This window comes from Pungitius pungitius, chromosome 21 (genome assembly GCF_949316345.1).
Source record: "Pungitius pungitius chromosome 21, fPunPun2.1, whole genome shotgun sequence".
Lineage (NCBI taxonomy): Eukaryota > Metazoa > Chordata > Actinopteri > Perciformes > Gasterosteidae > Pungitius > Pungitius pungitius.
The window spans coordinates 1,628,639-1,653,850 of record NC_084920.1 but is presented as its reverse complement, the minus strand read 5'-3'; the positions used below and the strand labels follow the sequence as shown (position 1 = coordinate 1,653,850).

The 25,212-nt window shown below is 52.1% G+C and overlaps 2 protein-coding genes across 2 annotated transcripts; both read left to right on the top strand.

The window, feature by feature from the left end:
- Positions 1 to 397: 397 nt before the first annotated feature.
- On the top strand, positions 398 to 11,239 carry top2a (DNA topoisomerase II alpha). The gene is made up of 35 exons (XM_037464506.2): positions 398 to 617; positions 1,203 to 1,352; positions 1,513 to 1,603; positions 1,709 to 1,772; positions 1,942 to 2,087; positions 2,558 to 2,655; positions 2,733 to 2,945; positions 3,125 to 3,298; positions 3,571 to 3,672; positions 3,795 to 3,932; positions 4,016 to 4,154; positions 4,234 to 4,391; positions 4,532 to 4,657; positions 4,810 to 4,920; positions 5,199 to 5,304; positions 5,438 to 5,547; positions 5,697 to 5,789; positions 5,875 to 5,989; positions 6,195 to 6,316; positions 6,420 to 6,568; positions 6,670 to 6,901; positions 6,999 to 7,133; positions 7,216 to 7,416; positions 7,501 to 7,696; positions 7,896 to 7,987; positions 8,065 to 8,217; positions 8,298 to 8,381; positions 8,507 to 8,716; positions 8,896 to 9,016; positions 9,503 to 9,664; positions 9,929 to 10,121; positions 10,222 to 10,274; positions 10,363 to 10,473; positions 10,551 to 10,762; positions 10,848 to 11,239. Exons 1-35 carry the CDS (start codon positions 600 to 602, stop codon positions 10,992 to 10,994), a joined length of 4,725 nt encoding a protein of 1,574 aa, XP_037320403.2. The 5' UTR covers positions 398 to 599; the 3' UTR covers positions 10,995 to 11,239.
- A 480-nt stretch (positions 11,240 to 11,719) lies between these two features.
- LOC119213425 (gap junction delta-3 protein-like) lies at positions 11,720 to 12,930 on the top strand. The gene is made up of 2 exons (XM_037464710.2): positions 11,720 to 11,755; positions 11,925 to 12,930. Exon 2 carries the CDS (start codon positions 12,073 to 12,075, stop codon positions 12,928 to 12,930), a length of 858 nt encoding a protein of 285 aa, XP_037320607.2. The 5' UTR covers positions 11,720 to 11,755; positions 11,925 to 12,072.
- The last annotated feature ends 12,282 nt before the right edge of the window (positions 12,931 to 25,212 follow it).

The window sequence follows — 25,212 nt, the reverse complement described above, 5'->3', positions numbered from 1 at the left end:
AGCTGCGCGTAATCTGTTTTGATTTATTCATTGTCTCTTAATCATGAATTTGTGATCCATGACCAATATAATCCCTTTAGTCATTCCATTAAGGACCACAGTTTACATTGTGGAATGTTTAATTCCACATTCCCAGTTGTTACCAAATCAGAATTCATCAGAATTAAATAGATAGTTATTAAGATGAACAACAACAAAATATTAGGGGGCTATTTTTCGGAATCTAGAGGATATTGTGTCGATGATGATGTGTTTTAACATATTGGGGAGTTGATTGGCTGTGAGACATCATGTGGGCGGGCTTCCGGCGCTCATCCTTCTTCAACCGTTGGCCATTGGAATTTAACTTTTTCAAAGAGAGGATTCGTCGGTGGAGTGAAACGTCAGAAGCTGCCTTCATTTGATTGGTCGATGTAGCTCTCCCTGGAGTTTGGCTCCAAAATTTTAAATTTTCAAACATCGTCCTCGCTTCCGGCGCAGTCGGTAGAGAATAGTGCAGCAAGGCAACACTACGGGTGACATTCATTTAGCTAAAGCAAGGTTTAACGTTGTTTATAAGTAATTCCAAGCACCAGGGTTAAGCAGTAAATATTAGAAGAATGGCGGAACCACTCAAGGTAACTTTACAAAAACGTCGCTTGTTAGCTAGCAGCTGACGCTACTGCTAGAATTATGTCTTAGCAACGGCCAAATCGGCTAGTTTAGCTAACATCTTTTTAACGTGTTTTCATCACATTGGACGTAACGTTAACTAACTTTATTGCTAACTCACTGGTTAAGAAAGTAACTCATTTTGTTTAGTGTGTCCTTATCAATAAAGTTATAACTCCCTTCTCCCATCAAAGCACCAATGACGATGTGATGTCGCGTTAGGACAATAACATTTAGACACCGTATGACAAACGTTAGTTAGCTATTGCTAACCGTCTTTCACGCATACTTAATGCCGTAAGAAGAAGTTATGTGGCAGTCAATCAGTCCGGAAGACCCCGGAAAACCTTCCTTATATTGAATTAATAACGTTTATTAGACACAGAACGTTGTTTGTTTTGTAGACCATACTTCACTGATGATGGAATACATTAAATCTCAGGATTTATGAAATTGCAGAGATGTGGAGCTAATTATTTTGTTTTTTTTTAACCAATATTACTCGTACCTCAAACGAAGCTCCTCAAAAGGTAACCCCGTGTCATTCACAGCAGTCCCTCTTTGATAACAAGCCGATGGAGAAGATAAAGAAAGATCCGAAGCGGATGTCGGTGGAGAGAATCTATCAGAAGAAGACTCAGTTGGAGCACATTCTGCTCCGACCGGACACCTACATTGGATCTGTAGAGCCAGTCACCCAAGTAAGAGGTCACACTAATGGATGGCTTCTCAAATAAATCCTCATTGAGTAAAGATCTCAGATCTCAGAGAGGCTGACGTGAGGGTGGCATATTTTCTTGCAGACTGGCTCTTTACAGAGAAGAAAGTATTCATGGCTCACATGATATTTCTCTCTTTTAGCAAATGTGGGTGTACGATGAGGACGATGGACTGAACTGCCGCGATGTGACGTTTGTCCCTGGGCTTTACAAGATTTTTGACGAGATCCTTGGTGGGTATGAAGCTCGCACAACTTTAGATTGTGCATAATGGAAATAAACATATGGCTGGCCATCACTTAGCGGTCCTGCTAAACTGAGTTTTTTCCATTCTCCAGTAAATGCAGCTGACAATAAGCAAAGGGACAAGAAGATGTCCACCATCAAGATCAACATAGATGTGTGAGTCACCCGTAACATTGGATGAACAATTTAAAATCTCAGTGTTTTATAACGTCGCCACAGTGGCCTCTTGCTTTTAAATTGTCAAATAGCCCCACTTCAGCTCAACTGCTCTTTCTGTTTTGCAAAAGCACATCATGAAATGTGTGTGTGTGTTTTTGCTTTTTAGTGAGAACAACACCATCAGTGTGTGGAATAACGGGAAGGGGATCCCTGTGGTGGAGCACAAAGTGGAGAAGGTGTATGTGCCTGCTCTCATCTTTGGACAGCTCCTCACCTCCAGCAACTATGATGACGACGAGAAGAAAGTCACTGGTGAGACTGATGAAGGACTTCTGAAGACTCAAGTGTATTTATTGGAATTTATGGTTTAACAACTGGGGTTTTTTATTTCTCTTGTTTTGGCCATCTTCTCTTTTGGTTTAAATTTTTTCTTAAAAAGAAGATAAATCAATCAAAAATGATGAAAATGCTTGATGCAACTTTACACTGAAAACCAACAGATTGGGAAATGTGTTCATTTAAACAACAGTGCATGTTTACAACAAAACCATATTTAAACAATTTCTACAATTGAACAATTATTATTATTACTAATCACAAAGACTCATTGTAGGAGAAATGTTTAAACATAACAATATATTTCTTCATAAGTGCAAACTATGACTTTAAGATCATGGCAGTCAAAGAAATGCATCTTAAAGACACACAGGTTTTTGTGTGTACAGTACAGCCATGCCTTGTGTAATAAAACTACTAAACTGTACTGTATACTTCATCTTTAGGTGGACGCAATGGATATGGTGCTAAACTTTGCAACATCTTTAGCACGAAGTTCACTGTAGAGACTTCCTGCAGGGAGTCAAAGAAGAGCTTCAAGCAGGTAATGGGGACGCCACATAAAGCCCTTTTTAGTTATCGTAACTTGAAAGAGAAATAATCTTAATGTCTTTTCCACAGGTCTGGTATGACAACATGAGCAGGACCGGGGATTCCCAAATCAAACCCTTCGACGGGGAGGAATACACCTGCATCACCTTCAGGCCGGACCTGGCCAAGTTCAAGATGAGCATCCTGGACAGAGACACGGTGGCTCTGATGACCAGGAGGGCGTACGACATCGCTGGAGTCTCCAAAGGCGTTCGTGTGTTCTTCAACGACAAGAGGCTGCCGGTAGGTTACCGCCCTGTTTGTTTTCCCTTTCGACCCTTTCGACCCCCTGACCACCCACCCGCATGTCATGGAGTCATCAAGAGTAGGGAACAGCGGGTTTAACTCTGTCTACTGCCACATCCTGAATATCGCCCACGAGTCTCTCTTAACGTCTTGTGATCCACACTCCTGTCCTCCAGCTCACAGGTTTCCGTAGCTACGTGGACATGTACGTGAAGGACCGGGTGGACGAGCTCGGCGCGGCCCTCACCGTGGTCCACGAGGTCGTCAACGACCGCTGGGAGGTCTGCCTCACCACGAGCGAGAAGGGTTTCCAGCAAGTCAGCTTCGTCAACAGCATCGCTACGACTAAGGTGATCCCGTTGATCCTGTGTATGTGTGAGAGGGATAGACTCTGCAAGCTGAACAGATAATGACGTACTGGGTACCAATTTGTATTTGATCATAATTCATTGAGATGCACGCAGTGGAGCCGCTTTGAAGCATTTTAAAGGCGGTCCAACCTGTAGGCGCTGCTCCTCTGGCAGCCGCGGCGGAGTTTGGCAGCTCTCCCAGCCACTCGGAGTCACTATGATTAACACTCCTGCCATTTATTCTGTAAACGTGCTTGTCCTCTGGACCTCAGGGAGGGAGGCACGTCGACTATGTTGCTGACCAGGTGGTTAGCAAGCTCATCGAGGTGGTGAAGAAGAAGAACAAGGCCGGGGTGGCCGTCAAGCCTTTCCAGGTAAAGTCACCTGGTTGTGAACTCTGATCACATCGCTGTGATAACGGAGTGGAACACATTCGAGATTGCTAGTCTCTTGTTGGCAAACCACATAACCGAGAACGCTCCCCCCCTCCGTCTAGGTGAAGAACCACCTGTGTCTGTTCGTCAACTGCCTGATCGAGAACCCGACCTTTGACTCTCAGACCAAAGAGAACATGACGCTTCAGCAGAAGACCTTCGGCTCCACTTGTCCTCTCAGTGACAAGTTTATTAAACAGGTGATTTCCTCGCCCCGGGGGTTTTCCGCCCTCCGAAGTGTAATCCCTCTCAGGTGTCACAGTCGTTTCCTGTTCCTCCGTAGGCCACATCCTGTGGGGTTGTGGAGAGCATCATGAACTGGGTGAAGTTCAAGGCTCAGACGCAGCTGAACAAGAAATGCTCGAGCGTTAAGCACACAAAAATCAAAGGGGTGCCAAAACTGGACGACGCCAACGATGCAGGTATCGCCCCGCGCGCCCCGTTTCTCTCCTCTCTGCAAATCACCCGCAGTCATCCTGCAATAACCGTGTCCTCTGGCAGGTGGGAAGAACTCCATCGGCTGCACGCTCATCCTCACCGAGGGAGACTCGGCCAAGACGCTGGCCGTGTCCGGGCTGGGCGTGGTCGGCAGGGACCGATACGGCGTCTTCCCCCTCAGAGGAAAAATGCTCAACGTCCGGGAGGCAACGCTCAAGCAGGTTAGGCCCAGTAGCACGCCGTTCTATACCTCGTAAAGATGGAGTGAGTTCCTTGGATGGGTTCCATCAGAGCGGCGTATTGAGCGTCGTTTGTCTTTAAATTCAGTTCAACAGTAAAACTCTTTGTTCTTCCTCATCAGATCATGGAGAACGCCGAAATCAACAGCATCATTAAGATCATCGGCCTTCAGTACAAGAAGAACTACAGCGACCCAGAGTCCCTCAAGAGTCTGCGTTATGGCAAGATCATGATCATGACCGATCAGGTGGGACGGAGTCTTCTCACCGAGACCTTTCGGCCGCTTGTCAGTGGCGCCGTAGAGCGCCGTGCACCATCTACTTTCCACGTGACCCACTTTCACATGTAAAGGTTTGAGCGGATTAATCGTTACTGAATACCGCCGTATTGCTTTGACAGGATCAAGATGGCTCCCACATCAAGGGCCTCCTAATCAACTTCATCCATCATAACTGGCCTTCACTGCTGCGCCACAACTTCCTGGAGGAGTTCATCACACCCATCATCAAGGTGAAACTACAAGATGTTTAAAAAACAAGATTATTAGAAGTAGCTGAATATGTCTTGTGTAAATCAAAGGAGGATTTGTAACTTTGAGAGAGGTGCACAAATCGACTGGTCTCCCTGAGTTTGGAACAACGCTGCCATCTGCTGTCATAGAACCATAGAACCGTCCCCTGTTTTCTTTCCATTCACGTAGAAGTTGTACTCGTTATGAATCCTTATGGCTGTTTATCATTATTTTTGTTTGCTAATAATGACTTTTCGTCTTTTTTTTTCTCCTATAGGCAACTCATAAGAAGTCTCAGCTCTCTTTCTACAGTATCCCTGAATACGATGCATGGAAGCAAAGCCAGCCCAACCAAAAAGCCTGGAAGATAAAATACTACAAAGGTTTGTTGTAAAACCCCTGTGTGGTAGTAAGAGTGACAAGTAAGCAGCCTTTTGTTCCTGGCCAATGTCACGGTTTTAACTCTCTGTCTTTACAATGCTGTGTCTAAGCTTTTTGTTTCCTTTGTCCATCCAGGTTTGGGAACCAGCACATCTCAGGAGGCCAAGGAGTACTTCTCTGACATGCAGAGACACCGGATCCCATTCAAGTACTCCGGACCTCAAGATGACGAAGCGATTTCCCTCGTAAGATGAATTTGTCAATAAAACATTCAAGGCCCTTCCTGTGAACGACTGACAGGACGAACTAGAAGTAATCTGAAGCTTCCTGGCAATGATGTCATTATTAGAGCTTTTATATCATATTCTTGTCTCTTTCTCTTTTTTTTACCCAGGCCTTTAGCAAGAAGAAGGTGGACGAGCGTAAAGAGTGGCTGACCAACTTCATGGTGAACCGGCGCCAGCGCAGAGCTCACAACCTGCCGGAGGTAACGTCCCACTGAGCCTCTGCGTTCGACTGCGTCGCCTTTATTCTGTTTTCGTTTCAACGCGTCCCGCTGTCTTTCGCCACAGGATTACCTGTACAGTCAGTCCACCAAGTCGCTCTCCTACAACGACTTCGTCAACAAGGAGCTGGTGCTCTTCTCCAACTCTGACAATGAGAGGTCCATCCCCTGCCTGGTGGACGGTGTGTAAAGCCATCACCTCCCAACCTGTTGATCTTAAGGGGAAACTGTTTGTTGGGTGTGATCGCTTTAGTGTGTGTGTGTGTGTGTGTGTGTGTGTGTGTGTGTGTGTGTGTGTGTGTGTGTGTGTGTGTGTGTGTGTGTGTGTGTGTGTGTGTGTGTGTGTGTGTGTGTGTGTGTGTGTGTGTGTGTGTGTGTGTGTGTCAGGTCTGAAGCCAGGCCAGAGGAAGGTGCTGTTCAGTTGCTTCAAGAGGAACGACAAGCGGGAGGTGAAGGTGGCCCAGCTGGCTGGCTCCGTGGCTGAGATGTCAGCCTACCACCACGGAGAGGTGAGGCCACGTCACACGTTCCACCACTTTTGTCTCCCACGTGTGAATTCCTGTGCATGCAGCATTTTCGATAATAACTCCCAACTGTTTGTTAATGTTTCAGATCTCGCTGATGATGACCATTGTGGGTTTGGCCCAGAACTTTGTGGGAAGCAACAACTTGAACCTGCTGCAGCCTCTGGGTCAGTTCGGAACCCGGTTGCACGGAGGCAAGGACTCTGCCAGCCCTCGATACATCTTCACCATGCTCAGGTCAGAGGTCTCCTGGTGCAGACATCGTGGGGCTTTTGATTCGGTGGTCCACTTGGTTGGTTGGTTAACTTGTGAATCCTCAAAACGCTCCGTCCCTCCAGCCCTCTGGCCCGCCTCCTTTTCCCGGCTGTGGACGACAACCTGCTCAAGTACAACGTCGACGACAACCAGCGCGTGGAGCCCGAGTGGTACTTGCCCATCATCCCCACGGTGCTGGTGAACGGCGCCGAGGGCATCGGCACCGGCTGGGCCAGCAAGATCCCCAACTACGACATCCGGGAGATCGTCTCCAACATCCACCGCTTGCTCAGCGGCGACGAGCCCCTCCCCATGGTGAGCATCGGAGACCAGGTGGCTGTGTCAGATTGCTCTCCTGGTGGACCGATCTGGTGACATGCCCCCCCCCCCCCCCCTCCCCCTCCTCTTACAGCTTCCAAACTACAAGGGCTTCAGAGGCACCATTGACCAGGTGATGGACAACCAGTTCATCAACAGCGGAGAGGTGGCCATCGTTGATTCCACCACCATTGAGATCTCTGAGTTGCCGGTCAAAACCTGGACGCAGGTATGTCCCTCCAGCTTTGCCCAGAGTGAAATGAATCAAGTGCCTCTGCAGTCATTTGAGTTGCATCCTCTCTGTGATGTAGTGCTACAAGGAGAACGTGTTGGAGCCCATGCTGAGCGGCTCGGAGAAAGTCCCGCCTCTGATCACGGACTACAAGGAGTACCACACCGACACCACCGTGCGCTTTGTGGTCAAGATGAGCGAAGAGAAGCTGTGCGAGGCGGAGGCGGCCGGCCTCCACAAAGTCTTCAAACTTCAGAACACCCTCACTTGCAATTCTATGGTACCGGTCACCACACACCTGCACACATCTAATGATTCAAGTCAAGAATGGACCCGACTAACGATTGCCATTCCCTTTCTTTAGGTGCTGTTTGACCACGTGGGCAGCCTGATTAAGTTTGAGTCAGTGCAGGATGTCCTCAAGGCCTTCTTTGAGTTGAGGATGAAGTACTATGTGCTGAGGAAGGATTGGTTGCTGGGCATGCTGGGGGCGGAGAGCGCTAAGCTCACCAACCAGGCTCGCTTCATCTTGGAGAAAATCGAGGGCAGCTTGGTCATCGGTGAGTGGCTTGTTAAACCGTTTGTTTGAAGAATTTGTTTTTGAACGGCACACAAACAAGAAAGATAAATAGTTAATAATGTAGAAGCGAAGCTCTTTCAACGTTTTATTTAAAACCGCTTCTGAAATTGTAACAATCACATAATCATCTGCCAATCTGGAGTGTGTTTTAAAAGCATCCATGTCTGTCTACATTTTAGAGAACAAGCCAAAGAAGGAGCTGATTCGCATGCTGCAGCAGATGGGCTACGACTCTGACCCGGTCAAGGCTTGGAAACAGGCCCAAGAGAAGGTGGGAGACTCCCGTGAATCCAGAATGCGGCACCGTCTGCCTCCACACGCGTAAACCCCGTTTGTGTTCGCTCCTAGAATGTTGACATCGTGGAGGAAGAGCAGCAGCAGGAGGAAGACGCCGAGGAGGAGGACACCAGCGGGCCAGACTACAACTACCTGCTGAGCATGCCCATGTGGTACCTGACCAAAGAAAAGAAGGACGAGCTGTGCAAACAGAGGGACGCCAAGGTGGCCATCTTATATCATTAAAGTCGAAACCGTCAGACTGCTTCGTCTCGTGTGTGTTTGACCCAACGGGCCTTTTGCAGATGACGGAGCTCAACACCCTGAAGAAGAAGGCTCCCACAGACCTGTGGAAGGAAGACCTGGCCGCCTTCCTGGAGGAACTGGAGGTGTTGTCTCTTCGTCTGCTCCTCCTCACTCCGCCACATCGTTGAGAATGTATTGGCCACACGGCGGTCGTACCTGCACGCCGAAGCTCTGATCGGCGCCTCTGGTTGTCCCTCCTCGTCGACAGGTGGTTGAGGAAAAGGAAAGGGAGGCCGCCCGAATGCCGGTGGCCAAAAAGGGGGCCGCCAAGGGCAAAGCGTTGAAGGTGAAGCAGGAGACTCAGCCCACGCCGCAGGGTCGCCGCGTGGTCCCCCGCATCACCAGCACCATGAAGGCCGAAGCCAACAAGAAGGCTTGTCTGAAGAGAGGAGAGGGCAAGAAGTCCAAAAATGTCAAGGTTTGTCTCTCCATTTCGAGTTTTTGGGCTGCGTCATTGCTCCCAGGTGTCACAAGGGGAGGAGCTACAGGTCCGGCCTGTGGCTTCTATGATTCTTACGTGTTGCATCCTGAACAGGTTTTTTGGCACCGCGCACTGAGAAAGAAACATTTAGTCTGACCTCCTTTTTGTAATTGCAGACCGAGAAGGTGGTGGTGAAGATGGAGTTTGGAGAAGATGAAGAGAACGAGGGGCCGAGGGAGACGATTGGCTTGGCTGCACGACTGGGGAAGAAACCCAAAACTATAAAAACGGAAAAAGGTGAGCGGCTGTCAGTAGTTTAAAGTTAGAAAATAAGCTGATTACAATTTACCATTCTTAACATCAAGTAACCTTTTTTATAAATCAGCGTTCTACTTTAGCAATCGGATCATTTTAAAGAGTATACTAACTACTTAGCAATGGCTCTTTAGTGACATCTGGTGGCAGCTCTTGCAAAAATGCATCATTTGCACACCCGCAGGATCCGCAAAGCAATTCGACCAATTAGGACTTTATATAGTTTAAGCAGGCCGCCTGATAGGTGGATATTGGACTTCCAATTCTGAATTGTGAAGCGACAATTACTCCACACACACACTCGTACTACTCGAGCTTGCAAAGACTAGTGAGACGGGCACAACGACAGACCTGCTGGGTGTTTTAGAGTACTGACAGACTGGATAAGAGGTGCATGTTGTGCACACTCAAGGGGCCTGGAATTTAACTGCATGTAACGAGATGACTGAGAAACGCACTTCCCTGCAGAAGCGCCAAAGGGCAGCCGGCAGAGCACGCTTCAGTTCAAGCCCATGTCCAAGAAGCCCAAAAAGAACCCGTGGTCAGACGAGGACTCGGAGGCCGACCTGTCCGACGGAGAGATGGAGGAAGAGGTCGCCCCGAGGGAGAAGGTCCAACGCAAAACTAAAGGTGAACCCCCCCCCCCCCTATGAATAGACTCTGTTCCACACCCCTATTCCATCTCCGCGCAGACGGCGTCATGAGATGCAATCTGTTCGGTATTTTGAATGTAAACACTGATAAAGTCCATTTCCTACGTGGCTAATTGGCTCAATTCAGCCCAAACGTATCTTTTCAACAGCTGCTTGATTACTGGTGTGTTATTGGGAGGTCTTTGGTGAACCAAACGACTCACGCGACCGCGTCGCCACACCCTGCTTCCTGTTTCTCCAGCTGCGGTGAGGTACAACATGTCCGACGACAGCGAGAGTGACTTCGACGTCCGGGGGCCGAAGGTCGCGTCCAGGCGGCCGGCCGTTGCCAGCGGCGACGAGGACGAGGACGACGAGGACAACTTTGTCCCAGAACCCACGGCCGACAGCGACGCCGACTCGCCCGCCCCACCTCCCAAAGCACCCGCCCCCCTGTGAGTTGCCGCAGGAAGCTACCAAACGTTCCCCTCTTTCTTCTTTTTTTTAAATGTCAATTCATTCACTTTGAAATCAAATGTTGTCCACTGCGCGCAGGAGGAAGGAAACGGCAGCAAAGAGCAAAACGACGACGAAAAGCAAGTCGAGCTGTGAGTGTTCTGTGACCGGCAGCGACCTCGTCAAAGGTCTCAATTGTTCCCGAGGCTTAATTGTTTGCACTTTGTGATGCTTTTGCAGCTCAGTCGGACGATCTGTCGGCTGCGCCCAAAGCGCCGGCTCAGCGCAAAACCAAGGCGGCACCCAAGAAGGCCGCTTCGGTCAGGAAGCCTGCCGCTAAGAAGGCTGCAGGTGATGGCACGAGACACCAGAGCACAGGCCCCTTTCCTCTCCATTGGGTACTTCACGTGCTCCCCTTATTCCCCCAGATGTGAAGCAGCCGTCCATCGCGGACGCTCTGTCCAAGTCCAAACCCGCCAAGCGGGTCCCCTCGTTCGACTCGGGCGACTCGGCCAGCGAAGCCGAAGCGCCGGCCGCGAAGGCCAAACCGGTGAAGCGGAAGAAGGTCGTCAGCGACGACTCCGACAGCAGCTCGAGCGACCTGATGTCCCGCCTCAAGGCCAAAACCGTCACCAGCAAGGTCGGTTTCCACCCCCGGGGGGGGGGCGCGCGTTCGTTCATTTAGGCGTGCTGAGCATTTTCTCTCTCTCTCTCTCTCCTCACAGAAAACCAAGAGCTGGGACGAGGACGACAGCTTCCAGCTCTCGGACCAGGAGGCCGCCGCCCCCCTGGCGGGGCGAGACAAGCCCGCCCGGGCCCGGAAACCGGTGACCTACAAGCTGCAGTCCGACTCGGACTCAGACGACCTTTAAATTTCGCAGAGTCGGCTTCAGATTCGATGTCAGACGTGTTCTTGGAAGTTCTCGTGTGTGTTTGTGTTCCTCTGACCTTCACTGGAAGGTTGGTTGCTTGTGGCTTTTTAAAAAAAAAAAAGTTACAATCCTGTCAAAGGTAGTTGAGCCTTATTTTAGTCTTTGTCGTTCACTTGTTTGTGTTCTGTGTCCTGTAAATATTTCAATGGCTGTTCATTTAATAAAGTTGACTTGTTTGTATTGATTGCGCTTGGACTTGTTATTTGCTGCACGAGTCACATCACAAGAGCTGGTAAATTATTTTCTTTGGTTCAAAGGTCGAGTTTGTGATTATTGGAGTAACTCATTTCCTTGATGGAGCGATCCAAAGTCATGGAGTCAACAGGAATCTTTTTTGCGCGCATAAAAAAAGATTAATCCTTAACCCCCGAAGCTCATGAAAATAGTCAGGCGTGTGTATAAAAGCTGCCAAATGAATCCGCGCTCCAGTTTGCGTGTTCTAATATTCTCCAAACTGCTGCCGCTTCCTGCAATTGAGGAAGCGCTCATCAAGCCTGTTCCTTTCTCAGGGTAAACATCCCTCTGGTCCGGGGGCCCTCGATGGGTACAGATAGTGTAGCAGGAATGTCCTAAACCACGGCGCCCCCCCCCCTCCCCTCCCCTCCCCTCGTATGCCTATCCCCCGGCAACCCCTCCATCCCGCCATTGGCAGCGAGCGGCTGAGAGGAGCGCGAGCTGTGTGCACGAGCTGTGTGCACGAGGTGTGTGCACGTGAGTGTAACGCTTTGCTGGACACCGTTTACACTCAAACCTCTTGGTTTGCATCCGACTGGGCGAACACGGAGGACCTGTGGTTTTCTATGCGTCTGCGTTTGGCTTTAATTGCTGTTCTTGCTGCTGATCCAATCCGTTTTTTATCTCGGTTTTCAGGTCACTCGGTTGCTTCACCCGACCTTTGGACCTCAACCTTCACTTTCACATCGAAACATGCCACTCGGGTTGTTTTAACCGAGGCTGATCCGGGCCGGATCCATCTCCAGATTCTCTCGGAGCCCGACCCAGCGCCGCCGCCGCCGCCATGGGTGAGTGGGGCTTCCTCAGCGACCTCTTCGACAGCCTGCAGGCCGACTCCACCATGCTCGGCCGCTTCTGGCTCCTGGTCACGCTCATCTTTCGGATGCTGATCCTGGGGACGGTGGCGGGCGACCTGTTCGAGGACGAGCAGGAGGAGTTCACCTGCAACACCCTGCAGCCGGGCTGCAAGCAGGTGTGTTACGACATGGCCTTCCCCATCTCCCAGTACAGGTTCTGGGTGTTCAACATCGTCCTCATCGCCTCGCCGGCCCTGGTCTTCCTCGTGTACGTCCTGCATCAGCGCAAAAAGAGGAGCGACGGCGCCCCGGGGGGCCGGCGGGACGCCGAGGCCGAGTCCCGCTTGAGGAAGTTCTACCTCGTCAACGTGGCCTTCCGCATACTGGCGGAGGTGGGCTTCCTGGTGTTCCAGTGGTCGCTGTACGGCTTCACGGTGGAGGCCCACTTCCCCTGCGACCGCTTCCCTTGCCCCCACACGGTGGACTGCTTCACCTCCCGCCCGGCGGAGAAGACCGTGTTCCTCCGCTTCTACTTCGGGGTGGGGGTGATATCGGCGGCCTCCAGCTGCGCCGAGCTTTTCTACAGCTCCCTGAAGTGGTTCTGCTGCTCGAGGAGGCGGGCCTACGACCCGGCCCGGAGCCGCCGCCGCCGCCGTTCCGCCGCCGACGAGGAACAGGGTGGGGGGGGCGGGGCGGAGGAGGAGGAGGAGAAACCGCCAGGGAGCGCGGGAAAGGTCAGCGCGGCGAGGCCCAAGGGAGGAGCGCGAGCGGGGAGGTCTCTGGCCGCCAGCAAAGTGAGGAAGGGCGGCAGATATGTGAGCGCGGGGCGCGCCGCCTCAAAGTAGCGCCCCGGGTTCGGAGGAGAGGAGGAAAACGTCCTGAGATGAGGACACGGGGGGCAGAGGAGGAGACGGCTGGTTTAAAAGACTCAGTTTCCCTCCTAATGGAACGATGTCAAATAAATGTTTGCTAAACACCTCGCTGACGTCACTGACTTGCACACAGCCAGCTGTTAGCTTAGCTCAGCAGTTAGCACGTGGCTGGAACGCTAGCTGGGCTTTGATTATAATAAAGAGGCCTGCAAATCTAACATTTTCAACCCATGAGATTTGTCTTTTAAAATTTTTAAGTATCAAAAATGGTTTAATCACTGTCAAGGTTGGTTGCGGTAGCTTTTTAGAGTCTAAACTTTGGGTTTATCTCATGTTACTGTAATTACTTTATTATATATGAAGGATTTCTTCAGTGTGCTCAGCTGGCCTGACAGTATTAACAACAGAAACGTATGTTCTTCAGCTCAGGTTTTACACGTGATGAATCCCTCACGCTGCGAATGGATGAATGGATGAAAAACAGCACTTCAAATGAACCTCAGAATCTCATGAGTTCAATGATTCATCTCGACGATGTACTTTTCCCCTGAATATTATGTTATATTAACGCATTTAATTATTATTTTTTTTTACAAACGTCTATTCAATATTTTTATTTAAATAAATATTTTAAACTTGTATTTGCATTTCTACTGTTTATTGTTGGGGTTTTATCTACACGATACGTGAAAAGCGCCTCTCTGCTGCGTCTTTGAACGTAAACACCGGTAACCCAACACGGACCAATTAACACCGAGCCGTTTGCTGGACGTTTGCGACGAGGACGTCACTACACGCTGCAACGATGCCACCAACCGTGAAATTACAGATAATCCACCGATTGGTGAGTCAGAAACTATTTGGGCCTCAATGCAGAATCGATGAATGTGGTTGAATGAAGGTCGACTACGAGCCACTTGCCTTTTATTTTTAAATGAGCAGTGTTTTTTCTTGTTGTGATTGCTGCTGACCGACAAACAATTGTACAATTAAGCAATAAAGGCCGGACTTTGCTGTCAATAACTTTAACTGGTGTTATGGTTAAGGATAAAGTTCATTCTGATTTATTTCACTCCGTGCCCCTCTCTGCATTGTAAACGAGTTAGTCGAGTACAAAGTGTGAGCTCATTCTCTTCTTTGTTGTCAAACGGCATTTGTGACACATCGATCATTCTGAATGCAGATTAATCCATTTTGTTATTTAAAACATGATTATTTTAATATTCCCATAATCCCTGTACTATTTAACATGTGTCCTAACCAGGTGAAATATAATTCATATTTAATTCTAATGATCTTATAATACCTTATAATCTTAGAGACTAATCAAACAAGCAGAATATGTTTTTATGAGAAACATAAACCCTGTTGATGACTGCAATAAAAATTTCAGAACTGATTTCAGGGGGTGACGTCACGAGGAGAATCCACAGAAGAAGAAGAAGAAGAAGATCTCTCTGTGAGCAGGAGGTGGCAGCATTGGAACAGAAGCCAACTCGAATTATCCGCCTCTCCTCAGGATGACTTAATTTTCAGCCCCTTTATGAAACTGACAGCGCTCCCCCCCCCCCCCCCCCCCCTCCACCGCCCGGCTTTCCAGAGGCAGAAGAGATGCTTCTCCCCCCCCCCAGAGACCTCTGCATGACACCAGTTGTTAATTCGCGCTCGTCGTCACGCCAACCCGAAAGCTGCCAGCTCTCCGTTTCCAACGGTTACGGCCTCGAGGCGTCACAGATCCAAGCGGCTCCCCTAAACACACCAGGGTCTCAGAACTCTGTGAAGCAGCGTGCACGCCCGCCCGCACGTGCACGTGCACGCGCGCCTCCTGCTGCTCCCCGGATGCTTCAACATATGCAGATTGCGGGCTCTTTGATGTGCAGGCAGCAGAATACGAGATGCGTCTTATATAACCACCCGAGAGGGAGGGAGGGAAGGAAGAGGATTACACTCCAAAGTTTCCTTGTTTCCTTTTGGGTTTTTTTTGCCTTTTTTGTTCTGCCTCGTCAAATCGGGGGTGGGGGGGTCGACCCGCGTGTCTGTCTCTTCTGCTCCGACTCGACGGAGGCCTCAAACACAATGTGGGGCATCTGTTTTCAACGGCTCCCTCCCCACCAACACCAAGGAGGAGCTGATGGAAGTGATAACATCTTCCTCTGCATCTCTTCCTCCCTCCTCCCCCCCCTCCTCCTCCTCCTCCTCCTCCTCCTCCCCCCCCCCCCCATTCTACCTTCAATGACACACTTAAGGGGCTCCCGATGCTCCGCCCTGTGTCCCCCTGGCGCCTCCTCGCGCTTTCAGGGCGTCTCGCATTCTGCGCCGTCACGTCGCCAGCTTGACACTTGACGAAAAGCTTTTTTTTTTTAAGGGGGGGGGGGGGGATTCAGGAGGCGTCACTCCTGCGTTTTTTTTTCGGCTCCAAACACTCTGCGTCGTGCTTGTTGATTCCAGCTCCTCCGAGTTACTAAACACTCGACCCACGAGAGAATTTCGCAATCATCTGCAAGGAGATCAAGCCGTGACCCCTGATGACCCCCTGATGACCCCCTGGTGACCCCCCGGTGACCCCTGTGGTGCTGACACCGGCCCGCCGGCAGAAGACGGCTGATCCCTCTCTCTCTCTCTCTCTCTCTCTCTGTCTGAAGCGGGCCTCCAAGTTCATGGCGCCGCCGAAGAGCTCGGGTCACCGCACATCACACCTCCCCCCTCTTCCTCACCCTTCCATCTGCCAGAAGGAGACCACAGTGTGAATGCGGCATATACGGTGGAATATTCTTCCCTCCCATCTCTCCCTCCATCTGCTCTTCCACCTCTTCCTGTTTCTGTGCCTGGAGGTGGGGAGGGGGGAGGGGGGAGAGGGGGGGGGGGGAGAGGGGGACGATGTAAATTCACTTTATCTCCCTTCTCTCGTCGATTCTTCTCAAGGAAAACAGTGCGCAGAAGCCTGTGGGCTCGGGCCACTCCTTGCACACAGTGACTGGAGGGTGGACTAGCAGATTGCCCCCCCCCCCACCCCCACCCCTCTCTGCCCCCCCCCACTGCCCCCCCCCCCTGACACAATGGCTTTGTTTGATGGCGGTGACGCTCCTTGGCTGGCGTTGTTACCGGCTCCTGATCCATCAAGCTGCTCCTCTTCCACTTAGTGTGCACATGTGTTATGTGATGATAGATAAAGGAAATCAATGCACCCCCCCCCTCCCCCTTCCCCCCTCCCCCCAGTGATCGACTGTGTGCCCGCAAACGTCCGCGATGGCGTGCACGGAGTGCCTGGAACAACGGACGAGAACGGACGGACGGGTGGAGGCGAAGTCGGGAGGTGGAGCTCTGCTGCTTTCTGTCAAACCTCCACTGATGCTCACTTGTTTGAGGACGTCCTCGCGGCCCCCCATGGGAGATTACTGCATGTGTGTGTGTGTGTGTGTGTCTGTGTGTGTGTGTGTGTGTCCAGAGTGGCGTGCTCAGCATTCGTGCTCGGCTGCACACTAACGCGATGTGACAGGGTAGAAATACCAGTACCGACCGCGCTCTCGCCCCCCCACAGTCCCACAGCAACCAACCCCCCCCCCCACACACACACACACCTCCCTCCGCCACACCCCATTGGCTGTCTACCTCAGTCACTCCGCTCGTCTTCTGCTCAGAGACAGCAACATAAGCCTCCACCCCCCCCTCCCTTTTTGTTTCACCCCCAAAAAGAATCCTTTGGTGGGCTACCCGCAGTGGCAGCATGAGGGGGGGGGGGTGGTGAGGGGGGGGGTGTGTAACATTCATGAAATGGTGTCAAATGGGACGGATTACGCAACATCCCGTTACGCAATGCCACGTTTTCATATGTGCATCCGCCCGGGCTTGTGAGGCGCCCCCCCCCCTCTGCCCCCCCCCCCCCTGCCCCCCCCCCCCCCCGCTGTATCTCTGGGTTCCTAAACATGAAGCGAGGTGACAGTCTCAGTCGGGGACGGAGTCCTTTGACATTTGCGGCTGTCGCGGCTTGAACCCTGACCTCCGTTCCTTCACAGCTACAACCAACACGTTAATGCCACCACGCTCTCATCTCAGCATCCTGGTGTCAAAGGTCAAGGTGACACCTTTCTGTAACCTTCAGCTGTGGGGGGGGGGGGTCTCATGCAACACCTCGTCTCACATTTTCATAGCGTTGCACTGTTTCACGACTGGATGCTGCTGGATATTAAGACGAGCTCAGCTTCAGTGCCTCGCTGCCTTGCTCAAGGACATTTCGCCTCTGATGGTTAAACGAGGGGAGCGGGGGGGGGGGCGGGGGGTACTGATGATGAAACCCCCCCCCCCGAGGTTGTGTGATGGGTGTTCGTTGGGTGTAGATATCTTCACCTTTCACATAATGTGTATCATTCGTTCACATCAAGTTTCTCACTTGCTTCGTCCTGAATAAGTAATATTGTGACGTGAAAGTAACGTCTTTGAGATGACACGGGGGGCGGGGAGAGGGGGGGGGCACTAAGTCCAAACTCCACAATGAATCTGCTCATTATTGATCATTATTGATGATTCGGAGCGATGTCTTCAGGAGAATAAAGTGTCGTAAGAGACCAAGAGGGGCGTTAAAGAGCGACACCTTTAAGTTTCACACATCTACGTGTTCCCACTAATTAGTGATGCTGTGCCTCCAGCAAAGGGACACCATGCTGTCCCCCACAGAAGGGACACCATGTTGTCCCCCACAGAAGGGACACCATGCTGTCCCCACAGAAGGGACACCATGTTGTCCCCCACAGAAGGGACACCATGTCTCCCTCCTCGCCATTTTGACCTTTCAAACTAAATAATCTATATAAAGACTGAAGGCCCTGTCTACATTCTTCTCTCCCTCGCACCTCTCCTCCTCTCAGCGAGCTTGCATGCTCCCCCCCCCCCCACTCCCCCCCCTCTCTCTCTCTCCATCCTGTGTTCCTCCTCTGGGAGGCGGCTGCATGCAGAAGCCTCGTGGATCACTGAGCTTCTACAGCGTCTCTAAAAATTGCTCATCTTTTCCACAGAGCAGAGAGGGACGTGTGTTTGACGCGATGCCGCAATTCCTGCCTCGGAATTTGTCCTGTGAGCTAAAGGATGGGGGATTGGGCGGGGGGGGGGGGGGGGGGGGGGGGGGGGGGGGTGTGTGATGCATTATTAATGTGGAAGTGGTTTATTTGTCTGTGTGACAGATCGTTCGAGTCATATTTCTGTTTTTTGAAGGCCTTGAGAAAGCATGTGATGTGAAATGATCCAAACATCCATCCTTTTTAATGCAGTGATGGACGCAGCAGAGTGACTTCCACTGCAGCCCGAGGCATCCATGTTGGATCTCCACCAGTCCATTGGAGGGGGCAGGGGGGAGGGGGGGCAGGCATAGTGGAGACTACATTCTGGCTCCCTTCCAGCCTAGTGGGCATGAAGCAGGCCTCGGAGGCTCCTGGGATTCCCCTGTACGCCGAACCCCCGTGACCCACATTAACCAATTAGAGAAGAGAGCTGCATAACTGGACGGGCCGCAGGGACCGGGAATAAATCACCGGTTAACGGGAGTCACGAAGCAGCACCTCGGGAGGGGGGGGGGGGGGGGGGGGGCACAGAGAGAGCGTGAAAACGCTAATATATAAAACGGTGGCGACGTAGGCCTCCGTCACGCTGGCGCCTCTGATAGATGTTATGAGCTGATGTCAATTTCCCTCCGAGAGCCTGCTGTCAGCGGATGATGCATGCGCTCAATATCGCCGCTTATTCCCCTCATAGATTCTGTGCAGCAGCCCCCCCCCCCCCGCCGATCGCAGAGCAACATCCATACCCGCCAACAGGTGTCCGTCGTTGTTCAGCGGGGTCACAGAGTGAGCCCCCCCCCACAGCCACCGAGGCTCGACGTGCCGCAGCAGCTCCGCCAGGGAAAGTGTGACATTATTTGTTATTTAAGTGTGAAGCTCAATGTGTGTTTTGTGCAAAGATTGAAGGATGAACACGTGACCCTTGCACAGAAGCTGCGGTTCAGAGACTTGATGAGCAGGTAACAGGTGAAGGAGGATGTTCACCTTTATGTGTGTGTGGGGTGGGGTGGGATGGGGTTGTGGTGGGGGCTCCGGCCGTGCTCTTGTAAGCGACCCACATCAATTCATGAGGATTCTGCCCTTTTCCAAGAGCTGTCAGGGAAATGTGATGTGACATGTGGGATGAGCCGGACGGAGCAAAGGGGCAGCGGGGGGAGAGGGAGAGGGGGGGGGGGGGAGGTAGGACAACGGGGACGAAGAGTGATGTGTGAGGTCGTCGAGGGTCGATTCTCGAGGACACTGCACAACACGTTTCAAGCTGCAACGGAACACGCCATCAGAAACCCAGGAGTTATGGAACGTTAACGGCGATCGCTTCATTAAACATCGGAATCCTTTACAGTAAGTAGTACTTCTCACCTGAGGGGGGGGGGCAGCACCACCCTCTTCAGAGCTGTATGGTTAGGTGGAGACGTTTCTGTGAAAAATGCTTCTTAATGGATTTGACAATAGACTAGATGGCCGGGGGGGGGGGGGGGGGAGTTTGGGAGAGGGGGGGGGTGCTGAAGCTCTTGGCAGGCCGACTCTCATGCCCGTAACGGGCAGCAGATGAGAAAGAGGGCGAGAGAGGGATTGACAGCGAGGGAGAGAGTGAGTGAAGGTGAAATCTATTAGAGTGACAGGCCTCTCAGAAAGCCTCACACCTCTGGGGACCCCCCCCCATCCCCCCTCCCTCCCTGATGCTAGGCGGCAAAAAACAAGGGAGCGTTTGAGACTGAACTGGTCATGACATCACACGACCACACGGGGGATGGACTGAGAGGCCGGCATGTATGCATGCGCTTGTGCGTCCACGTATGCCGCTTTTTTTTGGTGTGTGTGCATGTCCCCCCCCCCTCCCGTTCCTCCCTCCCCCACCCGAGTGCGTTCCATATGTGTGTCAGCTCCGATCACTCGGTGGAAGAGGAGACTCCCACTCACTCCCGTCTGCAGGCCCGAGCGTCTCAGAGTCACCCCGTTTTTTTTGGGCGGAGGTGATGGAGCAGCGAGAGGCCTTTATTGGGGAGGGAAACAATGTTCCCTTCCCTCCTCCTCCCCCCCCGCCCGTATACGCCGCTCTCTTAACCATCAGTCTCCCGTCACACTCAACCCCACCCAACGTGTACTCTGACACCCGACTCCCGCGCCCCCCCCCCCCCCCCCAGGGTTCCTGGACCTCAGTCATGTGACGCTGACCTGCTATGTTTTACAAGGCTGCGGTGCGGCGAGGGGGCCTCGGCGGAAAAGGGCTGCGTTCACCAGCGGCAGGAAACAGAGCAGCTCGGAGGGGAGAGGTGGAGAGTGTGTGTGTGAGGGGGGGGGGGTGGGTTGAGGAAGCAGTATTTCAAAATATGGAATTACACTGAAACTTTGGATGCGAGGCCTTGTTGAAACGTGCTGCGCTGCTATCGGTCCTCCATCAAACCGAGTTGGACTCCTTCCACCTGGCCGCCGTTCAACTCTTATTGACGTGCTCTGAGGAGCTGCGGCCTTAATCTCTCCCTCTCTTCATCTGCCCTCCTCTCCCAGGGCATTAAACCTCACGCATCTGAGGACACGTCTCCCCCGCTCGCCTCCACCTCTGGCTTCTCCCCAAACGGGCCGACCCTCACTGTCGCCCCGGCTCCGCGCGTCCTGTCGCCCCCTCAACAAGCACACGCCTGCTCACGGAGGAGACCTCATGCGTGAGCACATGAAGGAGGATCGCAAGACACACACACAAGTACACACACACACACAAGTACACATACACAAGTACACATACACACAAGTACACATACACTCACGCATGTTGTTCCCGGGAGATTTCAGCTCATTAAATGAGAGCCGCCCGGTCCGGTCTGTCCGACCGCTCCCCCCCATCCCCCCCCCCCCCGCTTTGTTCCCCCCCAAAATCAGGAACAGCTGTGCTCCTCCGCAGTTGTAAGTCACTCACTGGGTGGAAATTTAGAAGCCATTAACCGAGCCCCTCGTTGCCACCCCACCCCTTTTGGTGTGTAGCAGAGTGTGCGTGGCTCTCTGTGTGGGTCATCCGCGCGGTTTCTCTCGCCGAGCGACTGTTTTTTTTTTTCCTAGAGTAAAACATTTGTGCCCGGTTGTTTCCCGCGTTAGGCCTCCCGAAGAGTTTGCTGCGCTCCAGCCGCGGGCAGCTGGCGGGGGGGGGTGGTGTTTGGGGGGCTGGGGTCAAATGAGGTCATGTTGTCTTTGAGCGTGGAACAACAAAAACAAGGCCCCGCTGAATGGCTCGCTTGGCTCAGCCGGAGAATCACCGCGCCAGGAAAGAAACAACAGGCCGGGAGCCTTTCGTAAGACGGGGGGGGCCCTTCCAGCTCGCTGCTGGAGGCTCGACCCCGGGCCTGCCCCCCCCCCGCAACGAAACACGCCAACACAGCACATGGACGCGCAGAGAGATGGATGGACAGAGGTGGAGGTGATTCTAGGAAAAGGACACTCGGATGCCAAAAGTCAAAACGTATGGCTGTTTGGGCTGTTTTTCTTTGTCCCCTCCCTCCTCTATCTCCGCTGGAGATCTCTCATTTCCTGCAGACCCAATGTTGATTTCATACTTGGAGCTCAGGGCTTAGAGTGGGAGTCTGGTGGGTGATGGTGGGGGAGGGGGGGACCCCAGACAGAGGTGAAGTGTGAGGGAATTTGAGTTCAAGCCAAAACCAACCTTCACCTTTCGCTCCGTGGTGGAATTGAAATGTCCTCTTTGCAAAGAGGAGCTCATCTGGGGCAGCTGTCCAACATCTTGATCGAGAGCAGGCTCCGCGGTGGTTCAAGGTGGAGCGCAGGGTCTTTCTGCCCAAATGTATCCAAACGGATATGTAGTAGAGTCGGGTTTTTACATGAAAAATGACCATTACAGAACAAAAAAGGGTTACTAAATTAGCCCGAAAAATAGGATTCAGTCTTGATCAAAAAGTCCTCTAAATAGAGTGACTGCCAGTCATGGTGACCTTATAAAATCCAAGAAGGTTGTGGCCACAGGATGACACACAGCCGGAGGAGGAAATAGTCGAGGTGAGGCTTCAGAATGCCAGTTTCTGCACGGTGTCACTTTGACCTTTTCTCGCTGAGGCAGATCAATTGTCAGCAGACAAAACCCGGATGAGTCACTTCGGTTTAGCGAGTTGCAAAGAAAAATAACGGCAACCCTTCGCTCCACTTCCAGCCCCCGAACGCCACCTTTGTGCGCGCACCTATTATCTTTTATTTATATCAGCGTATCCAGGGAAGTCGAAACCGTTGCATCTTGCCGCCACAGACGCAAATAAGACCCGGGTTGTTGCACTTAGATAACTGTGGCGCACGGCCAGTTCTCTGCTTTCTGCTTCCTTTCTCTTATTGTCAGCCTGGATCGGGCCTTTCTAGACATGAACAGCTGCACCCCTAGCTTTCACTTCCCTTCCGTGAGACCGCATGTATCTGTTACCACAACAAGTTCCCCAAACCGGGCCTCCGATGCCCTCCGAACTTCCCCCCTCCCCCCCCCCCCCCCCACCGCCAGCACATCCCTGCATGTGCCTGCAGGCATGCTCACATGTGTAAATATAGGAAAACTGTTGCCACCAAGCTTCATTCCAGGCCGTTTTTTTTTTTTCTCTCTCTTTCTTTTCTGTGAGGCGTCTTTTTGGGCGTCTTTTGTCCGAAACGTTTTCACGAGTCTTCGAGCAAACAGTCGCCGCTTGTTTTTTTTTAAAGCAATGAAAAAAAAAAGGGTGGTGTCAGGAAACACCACTTCCTGTGAGCAAAGTCAGATTCGTCACCTTCCGGGTGCGTAGATGCACGCCAACCTCAACGTGCATGCCTAGTTGGGCACTGCCACTAAAATCACACACACACACACACACACAGTGACGCACGCACACACGCGGCGTTGCGTGACCGAGGCTTCACACCTCTGCTTCTGTCACCCAACGTGGGTAATGTCACGTTGGGTGCGAGTGCGCTCATGGTGCACGTGGGGGTCTGTGGCTTCTTTAACTCGAAATAGACTGAACCCTTTTTTTTTTTTTTTATTATTTGTTCGCGTTCAAAGTCGAACCCCAGATGAAGGTCTTCACATGCTGGTGAGGTCCCCCCACTCCCCCCCTCAGCTCGGTTTACATACATGTGCACATGTGCTCCTTACACCTCGGCACCGCAGCGTCAAAGCTGTACGAGTTTCTGAAGTGAGTTGCAGACGAGAGACGAGGGGAACAAAAGCTCTGTGATGATCTCACTGCCCTCCTGTCATGGAGACGCTTTATGGATGACTAAGGAACATGAAAACAATAGCCCTTTGCCAAGGGAAAGGTGCTTTCTTAAGCCTGTGTGTGTGCAGCTGGCTGCCAAACCACCCCCAGCCCCCCCCCCCGCCCCTCCCACAGCCGTGCTCTGGATCCATTGCACCGCCGCCCACGCGCGCGCTGGAAGGCCCGACCCTTTGCGATGGCGAGGCGTTGGCCAGCAATGCAATGGATGTGCATTTAAGCACACCCCCCCCCCCGCCCCCCCCTCCTCTGCAGTGATCACTGAGAGGTGCATCGTATGCCGACCTTTTGAAACCTTCGCATATCGGCGCGCTGACTTCCTGCCTCGGTTGTGCTGCTCGTCTTCGGGCAGCGAGGAGGAAGGACGTACAGCTGGGAGGGATCACGTCCAGGACTGTAAGCATGGCCGAATGAAAAGTGCCTCTTTAGAAAGGGTTGTGCTCACGCACCCCCCCCCCCCCCCCGCCCCTGCAGCCCCTGCAGCCATGCCCCCCCCCCCCCCCCCCCCCCCAGCCCCTTTCCTCTTCGTGTTTCCTGTTGAGCCGGCTAGACTCCTTCGACAGATTTACAACCCGGGGTCAAAGTTTTCCGACCGCAGCAGATAAATCTTACACCACCTTCACCCCCCCCCCCCCACCTCCCACCCCCCCCTGCTTCTCCTTCACCTGATAAAAAGACAAACACTCTGAGCAGCTGCCCCTTGCTACTAGCCCCCACCCCACCCGCCTCCACCCACATCCTTTCATGTGCAACGTGTGTAGAAATCTGCTGGTGCACCTATATATGTATGTGTATGTGTGTGTGTGTGTGTGTGTGTGTGTGTGTGAACATGTGTGTGAACGTGTGTGTGTGTGTGTGTGTGTGTGTGTGTGTGTGTGTGTGCGCGCAGAAGGCTAAGTGCCTCGCATTAAAGAAAAGAATGCGGAACATTGTTCTCGACCCATAAAGGCCGGCTCTTCATGTTCCAATCTTTTCTTCGGGGGAGGAGGAGGTCTGTTGACACCCCCCCCCCCCCCTCCGCTTCTTCTTCTGTTCCCTCCATCAGATTTCCATGTTTTGGCCCGAGTGTGATACACTCTCTGCTTTTGTCTCTCCTCTCCTTCCCCAGACAGATAAGAGCAGCAGGAGAATGCTTCATTCCACCAGCGCACAATCATCTCTTCCCCCCCTTATGCCCCCCCCACCAACACCATCATCCTACCCACAGCAACAGTCATTCCTCTTTAAAAAACATCCTCAGCTCCACCTGGGCAGAGGGAAGTATTGAAGGAGACTCCAAAGCACACACAGACTTTGGGGCGACGTTTTCTATCCGTTCTCTTTATCTGCTTTGATCTGCGTCCCGGGGTGGGGGGTTGGGGGGGGGGGTTGGGGGGGGGTGGTGAGCATTATTCACAATCTGCTGCCAAAGCACATAAGGAGTTGTTATAATAAATCTGAGGATTGCTTTCACTTTGTCGCGGGGCACGTCGTGATGTGCAGCCGCTCCTCTCTCACCCCGTCGACTCTGACTCCGACTTGTTGTTGTTATCATCTGTGATATTCATGTCATAATTACAAGTGATTAATGAAGGGAGCCGCACAAACAGAAATAATAAGCAGTTTTTAATGTCCCATCAAGTGTGTTCCCTCAACAACAAACATTCCACCATGTACTCGTGCATCCTTCCCTTGGTGTCGGATCAATCGCCCTGATTGATCTGATGGCGCGCTGGCAGCCCGGTCCTGATCAATGTCGGCTTGGCTGAGGGCCGCAGATAGTCCATCACTGTGATTCAAAATGTGTGTGTCGAAATAAGTGAGCGAGCGAGTCCTTTATCACTTTCCGGTGCCTTCGATTGATCGCTTTTATTGCATCGTCGCATGGTTTTGCCTCCGTTCCTTTCAGCTGGGGCCTGAAGCCGAGCGCATCAACATTCATACCGCTGCAGTCTGTTGACAAGTGATTTTACAAGTTGCAGACAGGAAAAGAC